Source organism: Rattus norvegicus, chromosome 3 (assembly GCF_021556685.1).
Source record: "Rattus norvegicus strain SHRSP/BbbUtx chromosome 3, alternate assembly SHRSP_T2T, whole genome shotgun sequence".
NCBI classification, from domain to species: domain Eukaryota; kingdom Metazoa; phylum Chordata; class Mammalia; order Rodentia; family Muridae; genus Rattus; species Rattus norvegicus.
In genome coordinates, this window is record NC_141536.1 from 131,772,499 (window position 1) to 131,795,836 (window position 23,338).

General features: G+C 45.2%; 1 protein-coding gene across 1 annotated transcript in view; it reads left to right on the forward strand.

Annotated features, from left to right (window-relative positions):
• The window catches only part of Dtd1 (D-aminoacyl-tRNA deacylase 1), a 160,436-nt gene that overhangs the window by 28,250 nt on the left and 108,848 nt on the right, over positions 1–23,338 (forward strand). Inside the window, 1 exon segment of the mRNA NM_001398981.1 lies at positions 5,546–5,652. Within this exon segment, the coding sequence (NP_001385910.1) occupies positions 5,546–5,652 (107 nt within the window).

The following is a 23,338-nucleotide window of genomic DNA, read 5'->3' on the forward strand; positions in this document are numbered from 1 at the left end:
ATCATTGCACTCACCGGCCAAGTCATACATGCACTTGGGCTGAGAAAGAAGTCCTACTTGTTCAGCAGGAGTCATTAGAAGCATTCAAACCAGCGACCCCGGGCCTGGGAATATAGAAACATTGATGACTTTGTTGATTTCTGTGTTCTTCATACCTATGCTTTACCGAGGACATGACTAGTGCATGTGTCTTTTTATCATTCTTCCCTTTGCTGTGCTCGGGGAATCCTTCTGGTTTATGGGTCCCTTCACACATCCTCTGGGTTCAACCGCACATTATTGTTTCTTTTTCAGTAGGCACACACACAACCTACTGAGTCCGTTTAGTGTTGCTTGTGTGTACATGTGTCTGGGGCTGACCGCTGGAGACTGTCTCTGAGCTAAACAGACTCCTGTCCTCTCAGTAGCCAGTAGATTGTGTCTAGGAGTGGGATCATGCGGAATTTTCCCGTCCACATCAGCATGTCAACTGGTGTTGTCATTGCTCACATCCTGTTTAGGTGGCCACAGTGTTGAGACTTCATGTCTAGAAGATACCGTCTCAGAGCAGGCGTCCTGGTGCTCTGGTTCTTAGACTCTTTTGTAATTTTCCTGAGGCTGAGGTATAGGGCTGCATTATACATACGTTACTTGGGAGTGGGCACCCCACAGTCAACTATTTTCTACATGTTGACACACCGTGGCTTTCTCTAGTGGTCTTCATCTACTGCAAGAAGAACAGCTTTACTTTAAACTAACATAGGATTTTTTGTTTTGGTTGTTGGCTTGGGCATTCATTTCTGGACTCAGTTTTATTCACTGATGTGTCTTTAAGACACTCTACACCATATTTTCTTTTGAAGAATATAAACATTTGTCTTTTTTTTTTCTTTTTTTTCAGAGCTGGGGACTGAACCCAGGGCCTTGCGCTTGCTAGGCAAGCGCTCTACCACTGAGCTAAATCCCCAACCCCTAAACATTTGTCTTATGTGCATTGGTACGTCTGTGTGCGGGGGTTGGATGCTCTGGAACTGGAGTTATAGACGGTTGTGAGCTGCCATGTGGGTGTGGTTGGACATCTTTTCAGATTAATTTTAGTATTTTTTTTTCATTTCTAGAGAACTACCTCTTAGTTGACCTAGTTCATCTTTATTTCATTGTTTTCCTTTAATCTTCAGTCTTTTCATTTCTTCTTTACTTTTTGTTGTGTGGTCTATTGTCTATTTTCTTGCTTCCTTATTTCATTTAGTTTTTTTTTTCCTTTTTAGTTTTCCTAAATAACAAATTTATAGTCTAAAAATGTCAGAATTTTGCATGGCTCCTTTTTGGCCACATCTGATCCCTTAGGAAAATTTCCCAGCCACTGCGCTGACATTTGCATGAAACAGGATGCCACTTCTTGTATCAGCTACTCTGTGTCCCAGACATCAGAGTCTATCATCTTAACGTGGTAATCGTGACAACTCCCTCTTGCCTGCAGCTGGGTCTCCTTCAGGCAGTATTCACAGCAATTTTAGCCCTTTCCTGTAGACGTTTAGGTCGGGAACACTTGTAGGGATTGTGCTTACTTCTCAGCCATAGTTTTTGTGTGTGTGTGTGTGTGTGTGTGTGTGTCTGTCTGTCTGTCTGTCTGTCTGTCTGTGTATGTGTGTCTGGGTGTGTGTGGTGTGTGTGTGTGTGTGTGTGTCTGTCTGTCTGTCTGTGTATGTGTGGTGTGTGCGTGTCTGGGTGTGTGTGGTGTGTGTATCTGTGTGTGTATGTCTGTGTGTGTGTCTCTGTGTGTGTGTGGTGTGTATGTCTCTGTGTGTGGTGTGTATGTCTGTGTGTGTGTAGTGTGTGTGTCTCTGTGTGTGGTGTGTGTGTGTGTCTGTGTGTGTGTGGTGTGTATGTCTGTGTGTGTGTGGTGTATGTGGTGTGAGTGTCTGTGTGTGTGTGTGGTGTATGTGGTGTGAGTGTCTGTGTGTGTGTGTGTGGTGTGTGTGTGTCTGTGTGTGTCTGTGTGCCTGTGTTTATATGCACAGGTTAGGGGAGGAGAAAGCATTATCCCTTCCTGAGGACTATTGTTCTCTTCTGGAGGGGCAGGAACTGATGAAAAGTGGTTCTGAGCAGAGATGCTCTCTGCCCATGGGGCTCCCTGTTTGGGAACTGGTCATAGCTCAAGTCCTTTTAATTCACCTCTGAGCCTCTGAGGTTCTTCCTGTGGAGCATCATTTGTCCCCTAAAGTTCTGACCTGGATGAGATCCTTGCTGTGAAGCCCCTCTGAGGCCAACGTGTTCCCAAGGGGAAAGGTATCTCTATGTTTCCTATATTGCAGCCAACCGTCCTCACCAGTCCAGCAGGAGTTCTGCTATGAGGTTAAAGGACTGTCCGACTAGAGTCACATCTATCATGTATTCGAGATACAAGAGGAGATCAACTGTACTGTCAGCAATATTGACACGCATAGAATCTGCATGTAACTCTCTACCTTTCTCAAAGACCCAGAAGGGACAAAGATTAAAAATACATCATATTCAGGTTTAAAGAAATAGAAGTCTAAGCTCAGAAGACTCTGGCTGGTTTCCTAGCCAGTTGCTCTCAGCACAGGGGTATCCTTGGCCAGTCTGATATGGGTTCACTTAGCAGCCATGTCCAGCATACTTGCATACCTGTGTTACAAGTCGTCCTTGTAGGTCCGTCAGGGCCTCAAACATTGCAGGCTTCTCACATAGGCTCTTGTGTACCTCCTTCTGGAGATGAGGTGGACTTTTACTTTCCAGAAGGTTATCTAGGCAAACTGTTGTTAGGTACTGCAGAACACAAAGATGTCTGAGCAAAGCCCCGTCATCAGAGACATTGCCTAGAATCTCCATGTTAGATGAGATGAACTTCCTTACTTGCTATGAATCCATGATCCTAGCACCTAAGCTCAGTTAGAATATCTGCCCGCTGAGGTGAATTTTGGTCCTACATATTTACCAGCCAAACGGTTGTTTTCTTTAGAGCCATGTATTTGGCTGTATGGTTTGTGTTTGACGGTGGCCCTTCCCTATAACTAGACAGTTTTGATCTTGGGCCACAGGTATATCCCATTCTCTAGTAAACCTTGCTATGAAGTCCTGAGCCTGGGTTACCTCAGTGTACAGAAGTAGCGCAGCCAAGCAGAACACTTTCAGAAGGGGAACTGGGTCTGGGAGAATCTCCATGGATAGGGTTTGCCTGTCTTGATCCCTTCCTGGCTTCCAGTATAGAAGAGTTCTATACTCAGGCCTGACTGTTTATACTCTGAAAAGCTCAGTTACCCATACTATCCCCATGTGCTGACAAGCAGCTGTCTTCCCAGGAAAATCTGAGGAAGTATCTGTCCTGGAGATTCTGGTTTCTGCTAAAGCCTCCTAGAGTCTCCCTTGCCACTGGCAGGCAATTTGCCTGGAGCCAGGCACCCACTGCTGTGTTGCAGTCATTGACCCAGTGTGGTGCATTGGTAGGCCATGTCCTTGGAAGAGGTGGGGATGCCGAGAAACACTGCTGTCTCCATGGAAGCAGGCTCTGCACATGAGGCTAGAGCTGCTGCAGATGCCAGCAGCTGCCAGTGCCACCCACGAGCATGGCCTAAACAGTCAAGATTCAGATCAAAGCCCTGCCGCTTGGACATGGCCATAGCTTTCTAAGGCCTGGAGCCTGTGCACCAGGGGTGGGAGTCTCTAGTAGCCACTCCTCCTCCCTGCCCAGGCTCTGAACAGGTCAACAGTTCAGCACAAAAGGAGTCTTGGTCACAGTGAGAACACTGCCTGGGTGGAAGGGAACTGCCTGTAGGAGATGGGCTTGGTTCAAGCTAGCCCAAGGCTCTTGTCTAGTGCCATGTCCCCTAACAGTTTTCAGAGTAGGCCACATCCCAGGGGATCAGGCTGTGCTCTGCACAGTAGAGCTTTCATTTAACCAGGCCAAGAAACAACAGCACTTGTCTCTTGGTTACTCTATTTTTCCTTCAGTAATTGTTGTTGTTGTTGTTGTTGTTGTTGTGTTTCCTGGTCAATTGTCTGGGCTGACCATATACTATGATGGCTAGTGATAGGCATGTTAATAGCAGGGACTAAGGCTTTTTACACTTTCATTGCATTCATGGTAACTGGCCCTATCCGGTGGTGAGGGCCTTCTTGGTATGTGATAAAGAGTCAGCTGAGCATTGGAGAGGCATGGACACCAGCCTCACAGATCAGTAGTGAATCCTGATGTGTGGTTCACCCTCCAGCATGGTTAGGAGGGGACCATGAACAGCTGCTGACAGAGGCCAGTGTGTAGATGCTGGGTCCCAGCTGGATTTTTCGTGTCTGAAACATGTGGCACAAACATGTTGGACACGTGCTTGTCTTGCAGCCCTGGGTGGAACCCTGAGACTTACATTTAAGAACAACTTGATTATATCACCACATGAAACCAGATGTAATTTTGTAGATATGTTCTTGTCTTTTATTTTTAAAAGTGTATTTATTTTCCATGGCCAGTATAATTTTTCTTGGGGACTTCACCCTTTGATCTGGACTGGAAAAAAAATGTTACCATTTTAAGACCTCTTAAAACCTGTCTTTGGATTTATTGTGTGTACAAATGGAAATTCAGATAATAGTTCTGTTCCCAACTGAAGAAAAACAGGAAAAGAAAAATAATTTCTCACTACTTGGAATGAGAACCACGGTGAAGCATGTGCCGTATATCCTGCCAACAGAAATTCAAGGTTGAAAATAATTTTCTTCCTCCTGAGTCTGCCTGCAGCTTCCCTGAGGAGCGTAGATGGTGAAATTTGCTACTAATTGTAGCTATAATTTTAGCGTGCAATTAAACACATGATTTCCTTCCCAGCTGATGTCTTTTTAGCGAGTGTGACACAGGTAAAGCAAAGGCTCTGCTGATTTGAACGGCCACTTTAGTCATGGAGATCACAGAGAGCCTCCATTATCTGGGCACACTCGGGTCCCCACAGGAACCAGACTAACTTGCCTATAAATATGGCGGACAGCTTGGGTGCTTTTTACACCATGTCTGGTGTTACTGTCTGGGCACTGAAGAAAACCAGTGCTGGTGCATGTCTGTCTGACTGTCTGTCTGTCTGTCTGTCTTTTTAAATCCTCATGAAATTAAGGAGGAAGTAAATTGAGTGGGAAGAATCAGAGGGGGAAACAGATGTGGTGGAAGCCATGGCTCCTGGAGAAAGATTCTGACTGGAGTTGTAAGTCTGCCTTAAGCCCAGCAGGCCAACAAATGGGGATTGATTTGAAGAGCCTTTACTGGACACGGGGCCAAAATGGCATCCCTCAGGGGCTGTGCTAGTGCACCTTTCTGCCACTCACACAGCATTCTATTCATGCTGGGTGTTACCAGGGCTTTCTGGCCAGTTCTCTTGGTCAGCCTGTAACGTCTGTCCCCCTCGTCAATCCTTCACCCATTTGTCCTGTGTTGGCTGTCCTGTGTTGGCTGTCTTGTGTTATTGTCGTTACTACTACTTTTACTACATTGCTGTTCATGTAGTCTTTGGACAGGTAAACCCAGGGTCTCCAACTCTTGAATTTGTTTGAATTGTTCTTTCAGATGGCAAGTTTGGTGCCTACATGCAGGTGCACATTCAGAACGATGGGCCTGTGACTATAGAATTGGAGTCCCCTGCTCCTGGAGCTGCTAGCTCTGATCCAAAGCAGGTAAGCCTGGAGCCTGGTGCCTGTATCAGTCTCGAGGGTGTAAGTAATGTGCCTCGGCCTAATCCTAGTCTCTGGAGTAGTCCTCATCTTGAGGTGGAGGAAACCCTTCATGGCTACAGCCTCATGTTTATTTTACTTTCTCTCTTCTCAAGTATACGTGTTTACACTGTCATTCCAGAGCTTGTCTCAAGCTTCACCAGGCTGAGACAGTGTTGTTAGAAGGGTCCAGTTCTTCCTATGGGCTGTTCTGGGACTGTCATGGCCCACAATTGCCACTGGATGGCAGCAGAGCAGTGGCCCTGGCCAGTGTACCCAGTGAAGTGGTTACCTGGATTGGGTTTTTATCCAAGGTGTGGGTGGTGGATGAGCAGCTCAAGATTCTTTATAAGTCTTCATTTTTCTAAAGCAACATCTGACCTGGTTTTACTGCCAACTCTATAAGTGCTCAGGAAGAAAGTAATTAAAATAGAGAAAGGAGATGTGTAATAGTCTTGCAAACGTATGCTGTCCCATTGTGTTTAGCATTTATAAAAGCTTTAATTAATCCATTTGATAGAGACAGAGGCATGGCAGGCTGTGGAACTAGGTCTATTCCTGCTTCTCCTTCTTAGCATCTTTCCCTTCCTAGATGCTGCAAAGGGGAATGGTGATCTCACGTGGGGATGCAGCATAGAAACGAGGCTGAGTGAGTGGTGTGGAACAGTGGTTTTCTTCTGTCATTGACACTTTGCATTAACTGAGAAGTAGGACCATGGTGCCATGGCATTAAGCTTCCAAAGTGGAACTGAGGGTGTTGCTATTACTGACACATTCCATCCATGCATCCATGCGTCCATGCATCCATGCACCCATCCATCCATCCATCCATCTATCTGTCCATCTATCTTATGAGTACATGTATGTACATCTGTACACCAGAAGAGGGCTTCAGATCCTACTATAGATGGCCATATGTGGTTGCTGGGAATTGAACTCAGGACTTTTAGAAGATCAGGCAGTGCTCCAACCGACTGAGCCTCCTCTCTAGCCCCTACTAATAACATTTTAAAACTCACAAACAAAAAATCTACAGGAAAATGCAAGCCTTGAGATAATTTGAACCTTACAGGAGAGCCCAACGAACCCTCTTAGTCTTTCCCTGGCTTCCCTAGTTTGACGTCTTACTTAGAGTGATCACGTACTGAAGTTAACCCTGATACAATACTTTAACTTTATTACAAGCCTTTTCTGAAATCACTGGTCCTCCCTCCGTCCTTCTTTCCTCCCTCTTCCCTCTCTCTTCCCTCCCTTTCCCTCCTCCCTCCCTCACTCTTACCTCTCTCCCCTTCCCTCCCTCCCATTTTCCTTTCCTTCCTTTTTCTGACACAAGGTATCTCTGAAGTCCAGGCTGGTCTTGAACTCTGTCGGTCTCTTTCCCCAGGCTTCTAAATAAATGATGACAGGTATGAGCCGCCAATGCCCAGTTTCTGTGGCTGCTGCCTCTGCTGCTTGTTTAGATCTTATAGGAAAGCGCCACAGCATGTAGTGTCACTAGTTTTTGTTTTAGCTGTGCAGTATTCCAAATTCCATTTAATTACAGTTGTCCTTCCTCCTTCATTTTGTCCGGCCTGAGCTGGTTTCTCATTCTTTCCTGTGTTTCACGGCCTTGACACTTCCCCGTGTTCTGCAGTGCTGTTTAGTGGACCTTTTTTCAGTTTCACTTTTGTGGTTAGAGAAGGCACTGTGGTGTGGGAGCAACAGCCGCTTGTTCTAAAGCAGTCTCGTCCTCTCCTTAGTGCATCATCAGGCGTATGAGACGCTGATTTGTCTCACCCCGTGATGCTCACCTTGCCGCCTGGTTAAGGTGGAGTCTACCAGATTTCTTCATCTTTTGCAAGCTCCTCTCCCCTCTCCCCCCACCTGTCTTTCTTCTGGTCGTAGCAGACAGTTCTCTCTTCTCTGCAGAGAAAGAGGTCACTGGATGGCATCCCCCTCCCCCTTCCAGTGTAGCAGCAAAGCTTCCCTTCCTGGGCTGATGCCAGCCTCTCCTTTTGGGCCAGAGCCAAAGTGAAATGAAAGTAAGGACCCTGTTCAGACATCCTCGGAGGTTTCCTTTGCACCACGCGGATCCTGGAGCAGCAGTGGCTCCTTCTTCTTGTGTAGTTCTTTCCCTTGGAGCTCAGGGATTCCTTAGTTAGGGATTTCGAACTTTCTGATGTCTCTGAGAAAGAAGACAATCTATTTGAAAATGAAAACAGTTTCAAGGTGGTGACAGAGCAGAGGCTCCTTGAATACAGGCCCTTCATGGTGGTAGGGGTCACATCCTGTCCAGCCGGTCTGGCCCAGCTTTGACTCCTCCCTTTCCAGGCTCTTAGCAGCCTTGCATAGCTCTCCCAGCTACGATTACTCACCATCTTACCCTTCCCGGCCTCCCCTCCTCTGTGCTGGGGATTGACCCCACTGTCTGATGCAGCTAGGCAGTGTTGTACACCGAGCCATTGTTGGTCCTCCCTGGGTTTCCATCTGTGCTTCCAGATCTCCAGCGAGTGAGTTCCTCGGCATCTGCCTTCTGCTCTGCTCTTGGTGGCTCAGGGACCCCACTGACCTCTTGGTTGTCCTGTTGTATGACAGCTTTCATGACCCCTTCCCTTGTCCTCCCAGCCATTGCTGCCCCGGTGGTCTGCTTGGTCCTGGAATCCACTGGAGCTATAGCTTGCAGGGTGGCAGTCTCTCTGGCTTTTCTTTCTGCTCCTGTTGTTCCCTTTGATTTTATGTGATTGCTGTCCCATAGTTTTGAGGAATTATTCTGCTTTAACTGTATTTTGGGAAAATTTTAGATTGGCTTTTTCATTCAGCCTAAAACTGTTTTAAAATGGCATGTTGTACACCTGTAACATATCCCATAAAATCAAAGAACCCTGGTGAGCCTCAAATGGTGTTCTTTAAACATCGGAGGAAATTATGTTAATTTATTAGGTTAGAGAAGACTTTATGGAGTCCTAAAGGTCCTTGCTGTTTAAATTCATGTGTTGTCCAATTTCACATCTGCAGCTCTTCCTGACCCTAGGCATTCATTCAGGTTTCCGTTCCCTGGCTCTCCAGCAGGTGGCAGCCAGTGGGCACAGAAGGGCCAAGGTGACCATGGTGCTTTCCTCTGCTTGTGGCCTTTCTCTGCCTTTCCCTTTCAGCTAGAGGGGCTTGTCTTGCAGCAGACAGTGTCTTGGCTTGCTTTTGTGTGGATAGGAAGAGTGCAGCCAAATTTGTTTTACTGATAGAAAAACATGTGTTTCTGTCAAGTAAGCTTTTAATTCTAAGTGTTTTATTTCCTTACCATATTCCAAATTCTACAGTTGCATTATGGAAAAACCATTTATTTGGCAAGTTTTTGTGTTAGAGAAAAATGGTTCTCTTGCCCAGTTTTTTAGAAATATCAACTCTGTAAGCCGTCTGTGCAGATGAACATGGTGTGTTTGTATGCAAGCCCGTGAGTGCCTAAGTGTTTATGAGAGTGTGAGGAACGGACAGATGTGCTGCTGACACCCAATCTTTGCTCTCAGACATGGATCTAGAGCAGTAGACACAAGGAAGGTCAGAGACCATGAAAGAGGTCCAGTCAGCACAGAACACAGGGAGTGTGACTGCCACATGGCTCAGACCCTTTAGGGCCTTCCCAAAGCCTGTGGCAGACAATCCTAGTATTTTCTGTCACCAAGGATGGAGGGCTGTACCTCTATGGCCTTCCCGTCCATTCTGCACGCTCTTGCGAGCTTTCTTGGTGCAGCCCTCAGGTGTGTTCTCTCTCCAGCTCAAGAAGAAGCCATCCAGACCTTCCTGGTTCGGGTGGCAACATCTCAGAGGCGGGGCTTCTCGCTACCCTTCAGGGCAGTGGTGCCCCAGGCACTGTCTTACCGTGCTGTCTGTCGCTGTCTTACTGCTTCTCTGCTCGGCCCCTTCCTCACCACTCTTAGGATGTGCACCCTGTGTCTTGTCTGCTGCTGCGCTGCAGGAAGTGCACCCAGAGATGTGTTATGTGAGTAGGAACAGCGCCTTGTAGACTGGGGGCTGTGCTGTCTGTGAGCATCCTGAGGTTGGTTATTCATTTATTTATTAAATTAATAGAAATATTTATTTCATTGAATACATAGCTCACATATAAAGGTTTCTTTAAAAATTATCTGACAATTTCATATGCTTATATAATTCATTTTGGTTATTTTTTAAATCCTATTATTTTCTCTTATCTCTTTTCTTCCCCCAATGAAACCATTCCTTTTTCCAACAAGCTTCTTGCCTAGTTTATTATTATTTGTATGTGTGATGCACTGAATTTCCTTACGGCTGCTTGCATAGGCATGAATGGGGCATTATTTACTGAAGCATGGACAACTTATTCTGACCAGAAATGACACACACTCCTTTATTAGCAATCGTCACCTGCCCATTTTCCCTCAGTGGGGGTTTGGGCCTCATGAGCCCCTCCCTCACTGATTGTCCTGGTTCCCAAAAGCTACTGTCACCACTGTTGCTGAGCTGGGCCAATCTCTCAGGGGACAGGAGGCTCAGCTGACCTCCCTGATGGAAAGAGAAGGGATCGTCCATTGTTTTCAAACTTGCAGTCCAAGTGCAGGCACATCCTTGTCTTCAGAGGTTCTAATGCTTCATTCCCAGCCACTGAATGGACAGAGACTGAGCTGATAAAGTGGTTGGCTTGCCTTAGCCAGAACGCTGCTTACTGCTGGGCCTGGACACTGCAGCATCTGGATCTTTCCTACAGTCACACCAGCAGCTCGCCTGACTATTTTGCAGGCTGCAGTTGGGCTGATGATAGACTGCAATGTGAGAAGAGGCTGGAAGAAGAGCATGCGTCCATTCGTCCTTTGTAGGACATCCACCAAGGTCTCAGGCTGTGCAAGCTGAGAGGGAGCTCCTTCTCTAGTGGAGTTCATGCTTTCCTGCCTGGTGAGGGGGAAGCGGGTTCCGGAGCATCCTGATGTTTACCTGTGTGTGGTTGTAGGTGTGTGATGTCTGCAGATGCCCAGATGGTGGGAGATCAGCACCCTAGCCCAGCATTCCTGAGGTAGTAACTCGTTCTTGTTTTACTCTTAAGTGACCTTTCCTGAGTGGGGCTACTTCCCTGACACTCACATGGATGAAGTGACATTATGTAAGAGCAGATGGGCATTGCTCCTAGTGAGGAAGGGCACTGGGCAATTGAAGGGTTCTTCTCTGGGGTTCAGAACCCTCCTATTTAAGAATATGGCATGAATTACTTATATTATCATTTATTTACCATGACTGAAAGCCTAAGTAGAAATACCGAAAGAAGCTAAAGAAATGAAACTCTAACACACATCTCCACACTACCTCATGTGTTTGTTGACAGATCACTGGAAGGAGTTGACTAGTGCAGAATGGTGCCTTTAACTTTGGGAAGCGTTTAGTTTTATGCTTCTTTGAGCACTGCTGTTGCTTTAGTTATAACTTCCTCTCTATGCTTATCAGTCAGTGTCTATCACTGTGCCTGGACCTTGGAGTGTGGAAACAGACACATTTGTGGTATCAGGGGATCTGGCGGGAATGGAGAAGTCCATTTGGTGTGTTTGCTTATCCTTCTGTCTGCTGGAGCAGCTGTTAATCAGTGCTATGGAATTCAGGTGATACAGAAGACAGACAGATGTACATATGGCTTCTGCCAGACTGCCTGGTGCAGGTGTCCAGACAGCCTGCTGTCTGTGGAGCTGCAAATGAGGCCTATGCAGTGAGAAGCTCTATCAGAAGGAATGGTTGCATGGATGCTGGCCTTTTCATGGAAGAATGCAGATGCTTCCCTTTCCACTCATTTTATGCTTGGCCTCTACATCAGAATTCCCTGACACTGGCCAGTTCCAACTGGCTCTGGCACTTGACTTACCTCAGGAGGATGGTTTCAGGTCTGATTGCTGACATGGAACTCGGGTCTTAACACTTACAGTGTAGTAGTCTGTCTGTCACAGTAGTTTGCTGAAGAAATACTGGCTTTGTTTGTTTTATTTCTGCTTCAATTGCTCTTCAGTTATATAGTATGTGATGTTGTTATGGCCATTGTTCTGGGGACACTGGTTTCTGGGGACACTGGTCTCTCGAATCCAGCTTGTGTTGAAGGCCTCCCAACAGGGCGAGGCAAGGATTTGGCTAGACCTCTCTTCACATGTGGAATCCTGCCTGGTTTCTTGTTCTTTCGGTCTGAACATCTGCTTTTCTGTGAGTTATGAAATAGTAACAGCCCTGTGGGGAGTGGCTTGGACAGTGGCTGGGTGGGGCTCCGGACCATCCTCAGCTCTGCCCATTACTAGTTAGCAGTCAGGTGACCCAGGCCTCATCGGTGCCCAGCAGAATGCCTTGCTCCATAAATGGAGAGGCTGAGGTCCACTACATATCTGTAAGCAGGCTCCCCCTTCTAGCGGGAACTTGCTAGGGGCCCCTTTTCTTTCAGTTCTTTAACCCATTTCCATGTGGACAATTGTCCTGAATCAGTACACTGTAGTCTTAAAAAGTCTTCCCAAGACACATGTGACTGTGCCTCTCTGCTTGAAAGCCCATTGATCGATGGTTGGATCAATTGACTTACATCTTACCATCTTGAATCTATAGCTTGTGTTAACAAAATTGTAGAAATTGAAGAGTTGTTCCTTGTGATTGGAATTCGGATGGTAGTTTTGAAACTGATTCAGCCCTTCTTTCTCTGACACGTACACCATTTCTAATTGCACTAAGGCAAAGCATCTATTTTGCTCTAAACCAATCTCTAGGGCACAAATGGATTAGTGTCTTAAACTTTAAGCACTTCATTTGTTCCTGACATGTTTGTGGTGTCAGGAAGATCTGGAGGGAATTTTTACTTTGTACTTGGGTAGAGTTTTCATTATTTTAGCTGCTGGTTTCATTTGTGGTGGATGACAATGACCTCTCACCTTGTTTACTTGACCTGTCAAAGATTACATCATCCTTTTTGTTTCTAAGGATTGGTCAATTCTGTTTCCCCTGGGCTTACGTTTTGAGCATAGCAATAATTTCATCAAAGAGGCTCAAGATTTTAGTTTTGAATCCTTAACTTTTTAAGTGATTTATCAGGAATCCTAGGTAATAGTAAAAAAGTGTTCTGCCATCCATTTATGTTCTGTGGGAGTGGTGTTAAATATCTCAGCATTGGAACATGAAGAGTGCTCTGGAAGTGATAGAAATGCAGTGTTTGCTATGATGCTTCAAGGATGTATTTAATACACAAATACCTAGCTACAGACAGACTTTGCCAAGACTAAATCTGTTTTGGGGGCAGTGTAATGATTAAAAAGGCATTTGCTATCATTTAGCCAGTCTCTAAGAGAACGTAAAATTGGGCGAGTGGGGTCTTAATTGGCTCAGGTGGACTTTTGGGGGTGCACAAACTGCTTTGAGCTCAGCCACATGGTGAGTGTGTGTGTGTGTGTGTGTGTGTGTGTGTGTGTGTGTGTATGTATGTATGTGTGTAGTTCTGGAAAATGCTATGGACAGGGGGCTGCTGTCAAGTCATTGTGAGCTGATGATAGCATTCATCCAGGGGTGGCCTTAGGACTCATGCCATACAGGTACCTGGGGTACTTGCTAAAATGCCGAGTGCTGGCCCTACCCACATTTCTGAACCAGAGCTCCAGGCATATGTGGGTGTGGATGCAGGACACCAGTAGATTTCCATTTCTAATCATGTTCTTCACAAGCACATGGACATTTGAGAGCAGCTGGACCACAGACAATCAATCTGACATTACCATTCCATCTGGTTCAGGTGTTGTTTCCTCCAGGCCAACCCATCCTCCCTCCCAGCTGTATCGTATCTAAAAATTCTCCGCAGCCTGTGTCTGTGCAGCTGCCGGGGAGCAAGACGGCTGATCTGGATTATTGAGGTCAAACGAGAAGCTGGTTTCATTTGTGAGTGTTCCCTCAGTCTCCTCACCCCATTCCTATACATGTCTCGACAATGCCCCTAAGTATGGTGCCTTCTTGAGACCACTACAGGTGCTAGGGAAAAGCCAGTAGAACACAGCAACCTAATGCATTAGTGGCTGATGACTGCCACTCTGCCCAGCGACACTCAGACATGTTCTAGGGCATCACTTCTTCCTTGTCAGTGATGAGCTCAACATGGGTGTTGTTCAATGGCCATACAGTGCGTTGATAGTTCGTTCTCTCTCTCTCTCTCTCTCTCTCTCTCTCTCTCTCTCTCTCTCTCTCTCTCTCTGTATATTGCATATGGATAGCCTCACTCTTCTGTTGACATATTAATGGGACTCAAATAAAACCCCAGGATCATCCACATCTTAGTCCTTGCATGGAAATTGCAATTTCTTGAAATCTGTGAATACTGATATTCCCCTGGGCAGCTGGTGATCATTTACATTAAACTCACACTAGGCATTGTTAAATGTTCCTGTTTTATAGTGGATTATTACTTATGAAGTTCACAATAAAAGCTCCCTTTAGCCAATTGTAAACTGGGTTCCTGCAGTTATTTGCTGGTTGTCAAATAAGCATTGATTTTTTTCTCCTGTGTATTTCTATTTGTCTATCTGAAATCTTTTCTGTGTGCTTGTTGACATATTCCCTTTTCTATTATCAGTATGTGTGTGTGAGTGTGCATATGCCTGTAAGTATGCATGTGTCTGCATATATGTGTGAGAGTGTGCATGTGTGAGAGTGTGCATATGTGTGAGTATGTAAATGTGTGTATGTATGTATGTTTGTGAGTGTGCATGTGTGTGTGTGAGTGTGCATGTGTGTGTGTGGTGTGCATGTGTGTGTGAGTTGTGTATATGTGTGTGTGTGAGTGTACATATGCCTGTAAGTATGCGTGTGTCTGCATATATGTGTGAGAGTGTGTGAGTATGCTTGTGCATATGTGTGAGTGTGCATATGTGTGTGTAAATGTGTGTATGTATGTGTGTGAGTGTGCATGTGTGTGTGGTGTGCATGTGTGTGTGAGTGTAGAGCATACCACAGTGCATGTGTTGGGGTCAGAGGACAACCTTTGGGAATTAGTTCTCTCCTCCCACCATGTTGTGAGATAGCGTCAGGTGCTGTGCCCTCTACTCCAGGCAAGCTGGTTCCTGAGCCTTGGAACTCTTCTCCTCTGCTTCCCATCTTACTGTTGAAGTTCTGGGATTTTAGATACATGCTACTGCATTTGGCTTTTTACATAAATTTTGGGGATCCAGATCAGGTCATCCATCTCGCAGGCCCCAGTATAACCCATCTTTTAGAATCCATTCCAGAGAGTGTTTCATTCATGGTACTTACCTCAGTTTCTCCAGACGCACCCTCATTGCTTTAACTCTCCTTTATGTGGTGTGGCCTGTATTCCCTGGTGGAACTGCGCTTGGCCTACCTGCATTCAGTTTTTAGTTTACTTGTTGACTTAGCTACTTAACTTTCTGCCCATGTGTCCAACAAGCTGTCTGCTCGAGTACCGGTCCCTTCACTTATTTGTCCACCTGCTTGGCCTCCCAGCTGCTGCTTATGAGATGTGTACTCAGTGCAGCACCGACCCTCAAGCCTGTTCTCCTGGGAATTCATGTAGGGGTAGAGAAACATTCCAAATTAGTAGAACTTGAAACTGTAGCAATAATAAGGAACACAAATGTGATTAGATATAGCAAATGTTGCCGTCTCAAGTACAGGTGCTGAGAGCAGACACTGAGCTAAGGGGAAAGGAGGAGCTGGAGGAAGAATGGGGATAAACAAATGCAGACCCCAGGCCAGTGTAGCTGGAGTTTGGAGGTACCATGGGGGCAGTAAGAAGTGAGCAGTTTTAAATTGTGGTATGAGTGGGCTGGAGAGTGACTAGAACAATAAGAGCTTGCACTTGTCCAAGGATGGGTGGTCTGTGGACTTAGGAAGGATGGGATATATACACGATGCAGAAGAGAGAGCACTGAAAGGTTGCAGTAGGAGGTGGGTGAGGGAACGAGGGATTCTGGATGTGACATGGAGGTGTGTAACTGCTCTGATGCCTACCTCCCACATAGAGGTTTGTTTTGTTTACCCTTTTCTCCAATGTTTCATGCTAGATTTCTATCATACTGTGGTCTGAACATCAGGGCAGACTGTGAAGTCTAACCTTCCACAGCTCATTACAAGAAAGACCTTATTTTTCATGGCCACATTGGTGGAGGGAGTCCATCGTATATCTGTGACAAGTTCATGCATTTGGAATTTTTGCCCTGGGGCATGGGCTGGGTACAAAGTCAGAACCCATTTGATTCAGTTTAGCTGGAAAAAGAGAAGCAAGCACTTCCTGGGAAACTCTCCTCCTTTAAGTTCAGCAGGAAGCCAGATGTCTCACAGTTGCCCAGCTTCCGCTAAAATGCAAACCAACCCTTGAATTATACAGAGTATTATTAAGGCCCAAGAAACAACATTTCTATTGAATCCGATTTATGTGCACCATTTTAGCTGATATTGTCAGAATCTATTTTTTTCTTTCAGAATCTTTAAGTTTTTAGAGCTTGTCAGAGAGGGAGAAAAAGATGTATTTTTGGAGAAGTATGTTCCCTGGTGTTCATTGATCTTGGAAATTGCAAGAAATAATTGTCAGAAGGGAGGTGGCAGTTAGAGCTGTAGAGCAGACGCCCAGGATGCAGGCGGGTGTTCCTGCCGTGGACCCTAAGCCTTCCTGCCGGCGGTAGGTCCAGAGTCTCACCCCACAGCCCCTTCACACCCACTGCCTCCCAGCCTCAGTGGGTGGGTTTTTTTTTTTTTGTCAGTGTGGAACACAAAAAGCATTTCTATGAAGATTCTTCACATGAAATTTATTCCTTTGACTATTTTCCATAAAATGTGAAGTCAATTTCTTTTTCTATTTTTAATCATGAAAGTGAAGCCCGGAAGCCTCAATTTCTGTGTAATGGAAAGATCTAAGTTTGTGGCCCTGTTTCCATTCTCCAGCCCTCCTCCTCTGTGAGGAACACGATACCCACATCATATCCCCCGGGCAGTGGCTCCGTTCAGAAATGGCATCGCTGTTAGACTGCAGAGGGAAGGCAAAAGCTTTTATTAACTGTTGGTGTCATTGTTGGGTCACGAAACCTTCAGGGGATAAATAGAATTCCTATAGCATTGCATTCAAACTCCAGACTGGGTCTCTATGCGCATTTTCTGTCCCCCTCCTCCAATCTCATGTTGTCCCTTTGCCCCTTTCATTTCTCCTGGGAGGATTCTCTTATTATTGTGATTATTATTATCTTTAAATTGGAAATAAGCAAGCACGTAATGAATGGAAAGTACCAATTTGGAAAAAGTTATTTTTAACAGTGAGCTTTTAATAGTATTCCTGGGTAGAAAGGTATTTTTATAGAAACGGTTCTTTCCCCGCCATTAATTTTTCTTAGGAGGCCAGAAGACAACATTTTATATCAGTTTTTTGTTACATATAATACATAAATCAATATTCTTTGAAGAATTAAGGAGTTTAAGATATACCAGAACTGCTCGATTCTGATCTTTTATTCTCTGAGGCAGCACTGTTGATGAGTGAGTGCCGTTATTTCTTTCCAGTCCTGAGAAAACAGGCTTGTTTCTCTGTTCATGGAAAATAGGCAGCAGTCTGTGTGCTGTGGTGGCACGCACACGACACAGAACTTACCGTTTACTTGTTTCCGGCACACCCGTGTCTGTGGCTGTTATGACAGCTGTCCATCACAGAGTGCAGCTATGCGCAGAGCTGACGCTCTGGCCTCCGCAGTGATGACTCTCTTTGTGTGTCATCTGAGTGACAGAGTTTTGTCTCTGGCCTGCTTTATCATGATGTCTTCAGGCTTCATCCATGTCAAGCTTGTGGGTCAAAATTTAATGGCATCATCACAGTCCACTGTGCATGTATTTTGTATTTCTATTTTGTTCAGGCATTTTGGCCATTTGAGTTAACATTTACATGAGTTATAAACTATTCATACATTTCTATTTATGGACAAGTTGGCCAAACAGTGCTGAGAGCCTTTTTTTTTTTTGTGGGACCATTTAAGAATAAGTTTTTTGGGGGCTAGAGAGTTGGCTCAGCAGTTAAGAACATTGGCTGTGCTTCCAGAGGACCCAGGTTCAATTCCCAACACCCACATGGCAGCTTACAACTGTCTGTAACTCCAATTCCAGGGGACCTGATACCCTCACACAGACATACATGTAGGCAAAGCACCAATTAATGCTCACAAAATAAGAATAAATAAACTATACACAAAGAATAAGTTATTGATCTTATGCCCCCTCTACACTCATTTATATATTTCTTGAAAATAAGGACATTCTCTCGTAAAAACTCCAAACTCCCATAGAAATCAGAAATTTACCATTATTTTACTAGCATCCAACCTTCAGATGCCATTCACATTCCACTCCCATTACCAGGGAAGCCTTTTATAGTGAGTGGATCCAGTTCCGAACCACGCTTTGTATTGACTTGTCAGGATCGTCAGGATCCTTCATTCTAAGTTAGTGAGATCTTCGTTCCGACCCTGATTTCGACTAATACAGGCATTGACGTGAAGACTGTCTTTCAGTTTGGGTCACATGATGTTCTAGGGTTAGATGTAGTGTGCATGCCTGCATGTGTACAGAAGCCCTTGCCTATGTGGCACAGCACCATAAACGGCATTGTTCTGGAGCTTGCTCTCACCCATCCTGCTGATCACGTGTGTGCTTCACGCACAGCTGGTTCATTCATTTTTACTGCAAGCCAGGGCTCCATTTTATGAATAGACTGCACTTTGTGTAACGATTTTCTTTTTGATGGATTTATGGAGTCATTGGAAAGTTTCTGCTTTTATTAAAGTGATACAAGATTATTGTGAATATTTCCTTTTATAGATCTGGATTTGCAAGGTAATAGGAAATTGTTTCTCTGTAATATTTGTTCCTTAAAAAAATCAAGATATTTAAAACTTGCTAAAAGTGCAGAGAAGCATAACAGCATCTAACTGTACAAAATGCTAGTATTGGTTCTGGAATCTTTAAGTTGTTAAATTACCATCCCATTCGATAGAGGATGAACCGAGGAACTTTTCTGAGCTTATTCTAAGTTAGTGTCTTACTGAGTAAGAATTATTATTAGTGATAAAATTGCCTCAAAGGTATATGGCCTTTTCAAAAGAAAGATGTTTTGGGGGAAGTTAGAGTAAAAAAAAAATCCAGAAAATCTGGGCTTACCTCCTAGGTGTGACCTGTGAATACATTACCAGGTCGGCGCAGCCAAATTTTCTTTTCGATTTCTTTAATGTTTATCTTAATAGGATTTAATAAAAAGAAACAGGAGGAGGAGGAGTCATAAAGGTTAAGAATAATAGGCCTGGAAGAATTTCTTGGCACCTGCCTAGAGTCATTTGTCATGGTGGATCCCTTGCTGGACTCAGGCATTGGTGAGGTGAGACCCACACAGAGAAGCATCGCAGACTGTTCAGGCCCAGGACAGACTTGTGGTAAATCAGTGTTGTCACCATGAGTGGCAGCAGGTAAGCCAGGGGAAGGAGGACCGGAGTCAGACTGACTTTCAGCTTACTTTGCCAAACCCTGGGAAATGGAATTCTCTGGAGATAAACAAATTAATTAATTGTCTGGGATTTAGAGAAATGTCAGCAACAGTGTAAGTTTTACTAAGCTGAAGGTGGATCCTGTCTTCTAATTCACACACCTGTGGGAAGAGGGGACCGTGGCTCCAAGGGGGTCACACTCCTACAGGTTCTGTCATCATCAATGAGAGACCAACTCTAGCCAGCTTTGGAGATGTGATCTCAATATCTAGAGTGGAATCCCTAGACCTGCCTTAGTGGAGGGTTTGTGGGTTTTTAAATTGCTAATCCCCCGCCTGCCCCCACCCTAGAGCTGAGGACTGAACCCAGGGCCCTGTGCTTGCTAGGCAAGTGCTCTGTATCACTGAGCTAAATCCCCAACCCCTAAATTGCTAATTTTGAGATGTATCGATCATAGATATAAAGTACAACATGACAGACACACTCATGCTTGCACACACACACACACACACACACACACACACACACAGAGGAATATGAAAGAAGGACAGAATGTGAGTGAATCTCAGGTTTGCCTTGAACTTGTAAACCTACTGCTTTAACTTCATGAATGCCACATACCACTCTATCCCATATTCCATGACATTTAAATGTAGACAGTATGTAACGATCAGATCAAGGTGACCGGCAAAGCTTCAGCATTTGTCATTTCTTTGTGTAGGAGTGTTCAGTACCCTTCCCATGCGCTGCTTTGAACTCTACAGTTAGCCACGGCCAATCACAGCTGCTGGACTGTGTGTGCTGTGGAACATTGAGGTTCTCTTGGCACCGGCTGACCTCTCTCCAGTACATCTCTGACACACTGATAACCACAGTTCTCTCTTCCTCACACTGTCATCTGCATGGAAGCAAGAACATGAAGTGTTTGCCTTCCTGTGCCTGACTCCTGTCACCTGACATAATGTCCTTTAGTTCCATCCTTGTTGCCACAAACCACAGTTCCTTTTTAATGGCTGAATGATATTCCATTGTGTATATGTATTCATATCACATTTTGTTTATCCCTTTTTTGTTGGAGGACAGTGATGCTGATTATTACTGTTATATAACTAAACACAGAACTGTATTTGCCTCTTCCCTGTACTGATTTCCTTTATATGAGGCTAGAGTATATGATTAAAAAAAAGTCAGTTTGGACATGGAAGGAAGCCTTTGCCATGCTGGAAAGCACACTGGAATGCCCAGACCTTGCTTGTGGTCAGCATGTTGGTGCAGCAGGCTACAGGGTCCCTTCTGGTGGCCTGAGAACACCATTCACCCCATTCGCCTCCTTTCTTTTTAAAGGCTGGAGGAATGCCCACAGTGCCCAGTATATCTCCTTCCTTCATCTGCTCTCAGAAAGGCCACTGGGGAGCTGAGAGTGGGAGAGTACAGCAAAGTAAGGCTGGGCTAGGCTCCTGGGACTTCAGGCCACGTGGCCCTGTCATGACCTGCTGGAGTCCTTGTCCTAGCATCAGGTTAGGAGTTGGGCCTGTATTGTTTGAGACCTGCCTGTCCGTGGTGTTGATCCTTAGCCTCATGGAGGACTACTCAGTCACTTAGCTGCCCTGTTTGGCTTTCTGTTGATACTCTTTCCTTGGGCCTTTGTTCTCAAGAAGAAACAGACAGCCCAGAATGGCTTGGAAACCTCCACTGGGGACTCCTGTGGCTTTGCAAGCTTTAGTCTCTATACCTTGATGGAAATCAGATGTCAGGAAAGAGGGGCATGCATGTTAATGAGCCGTATGGGCCTGATTTCGTTTCAGGCTCATCAGCCTGGACCTTCTGAGATGAACCACTTACATTTGGTGTTACCTCGAGCTCAGCAGAACAAAGTGAAACTCTGACAGTGGTGTGGGGGGGAAAGGAATTCCCACTTTCTCTGCCCTTCTAATCAATCAACCCAAAACTCTCAAAAGGCCAAGTATTCAGAAATAACAAATGCAAATAACTTCATGTTTGTATTCTGAATACATGTTTTCCAGAACAGATCAGTGTTTTCATTGGCTTCGAGTGGGAGTCTAACCTTTACACTTGACCCACGACCATACATATATAAACTGGCACAGTTGCCTGCATTTGTTCCTTTTCATAAATATTGCTGACAGCTTTTTATATGTCAGATTCTTTATCAGGGAAAGAGAAGTAAGGCAAAGCTTCTTTTCTTCAAGAGACTCTTACTTTAGTGGGATAGAAGTCATATTGGGGTGGTTCTGAGGGGGTGCTCTTAGGGCTTAGGGAGCAAGTGGGGGTACACAGAGCCTACATTGAGGCATGGTTGCTAGTACAGATGTGCATGAGCACCTAGTAGACATCTGGGCGAGAAGTAGCCAGATGTGCTGGCTAGTCTTATGTCAGCTTGACACACATACCAGAGTTAACTGAAAGGAACCTCAATTGAGAAGCTGTCTCTATAAGAACAGCTATAACGCATTTTCTTAATTAGTGGTTGATGTGGGAGGGCTCAGCCCATTGTAGGTGGTTCCATCTCTGATTGGTGATCCTGGGTTCTATAAGAAAGCAAGCTGAGTAAGCCAGGGGAAGCAAGCCAGTAAGCAGCACCCTTCCTTGGCCTCTGTATCAGCTCCTGTCTCCAAGTTCCTGACTTGTTTTGAGTTCCTTTCTTGACTAAATGGTTAGCACATTACCTTGGATGAGATAGGAAATGCTCACACCACCAGGATCTCTACGTGGAAGAAGAACATTAAAAGAGATATGGAGGGCTGGAGAGATGGTTCAGTGGTTAAGAGAACTGACTGCTCTTCCAGAGGTCCTGAGTTCAATTCTCAGTAACTACATGGTGGCTCACAACTATCTGTAATGGGATCCCATACCCTTTTCTAGTGTGTCTGAAGTCAGCTACAGTGTACTCATATACATGAAATAAACAAAGTTTTTAAAATAAAAGAGAGATGGAGAGTGTAGACTTACCTGTGGCCCAGTACTGGCTACTCACACCACTCCAGAATTCAGTGTTCTGACCTTAGGAGTGCGGTGTGCCATGCTTCTTATTTAGAAGCAGAGTGTGCCAAGTAGGCTGGCCACTAGGTCATGCTGTATTTCTCCTACACTCTTTTTGTTTGCTTTGGTAATTTCTTCCCCCCAAGGTCTGCTGGATACAAAATGCTACCCCTCTGTATGTTCAAGATTTGCTCCCTAGCTACCTGTGGCATAAGTGTTAGGATGAGACCTTTAGGGGATGATGCTTGGTGGAAGAAAGTTGGTGGTATGCTGTTGCATGGGATACTGGGATTCCAGCCCTTTCCTATCTCTGTTTCGGGCCACCAGGAGGTGAGCAAGCCACATACTTCTTGACATGTTTTGCTGCCTCACACTCCTGGACCAAACGACTTTGGCCTAAAACACCCGAGACTGTGAGTTAAAACAACATTGGGAGGATAGTGTTCGTCTGGCTTACGGCTTACAGTTGCTTACAGTCCATCATGATGGGCATTCAGAGCAGGAACTGGAGGTAGGAACTGAAGCAGACAACATGGAGGAATGCTGCTATTGGCTGGCCTGCTAGCTCACATTCAGCTACCTTATTCAATTGGGACCACCTGCCCAGGAGTGACCATACTCACAGTGGGCTGCTCTCTCCCACAGCAGTCACTAATAAAAAGTATGCACCATAGAGTTACCTACAGTCTAACCTGATGGAGACATTTTCTCAATTGAGATTCTCTCTTCCCAGATGACTGCAGTTTATCATGTTGATAAAAACTAACCAACACCTTTGGTATGGATAAAAGACCAGATTATGGCTGTAGGAAGCTGATGCATTTTCTTCTCTGATTGCTAGAAGGGCCGCCTGCAAGGTCCATATGCTTGGTACTTGGTAGCTTCTGTTTAAGCTTCACATTTCAAAACTGGGCCCATTGCCTGGACTGTACCTTAGGCTGGCGTCAGCAGATCCTCTAGAAGAAAGGGGCCACAGGTTGTTCCTGACAGAAGTGAAGTTGTAGATCACAGAGCTGGGCTGGTCAAGGAGGGACCACGAGGATAGGTTGATGCCTTGATAGGGTTGGATGGGTATTTTTTGGGATTTGATGAAGAATAAAAAAAAACAGATTCCTTGATCAGAAAGCATGGGTTATGGTGGTGATAACCTTATGGGCACTAAAATGCCAAGGTTTTTT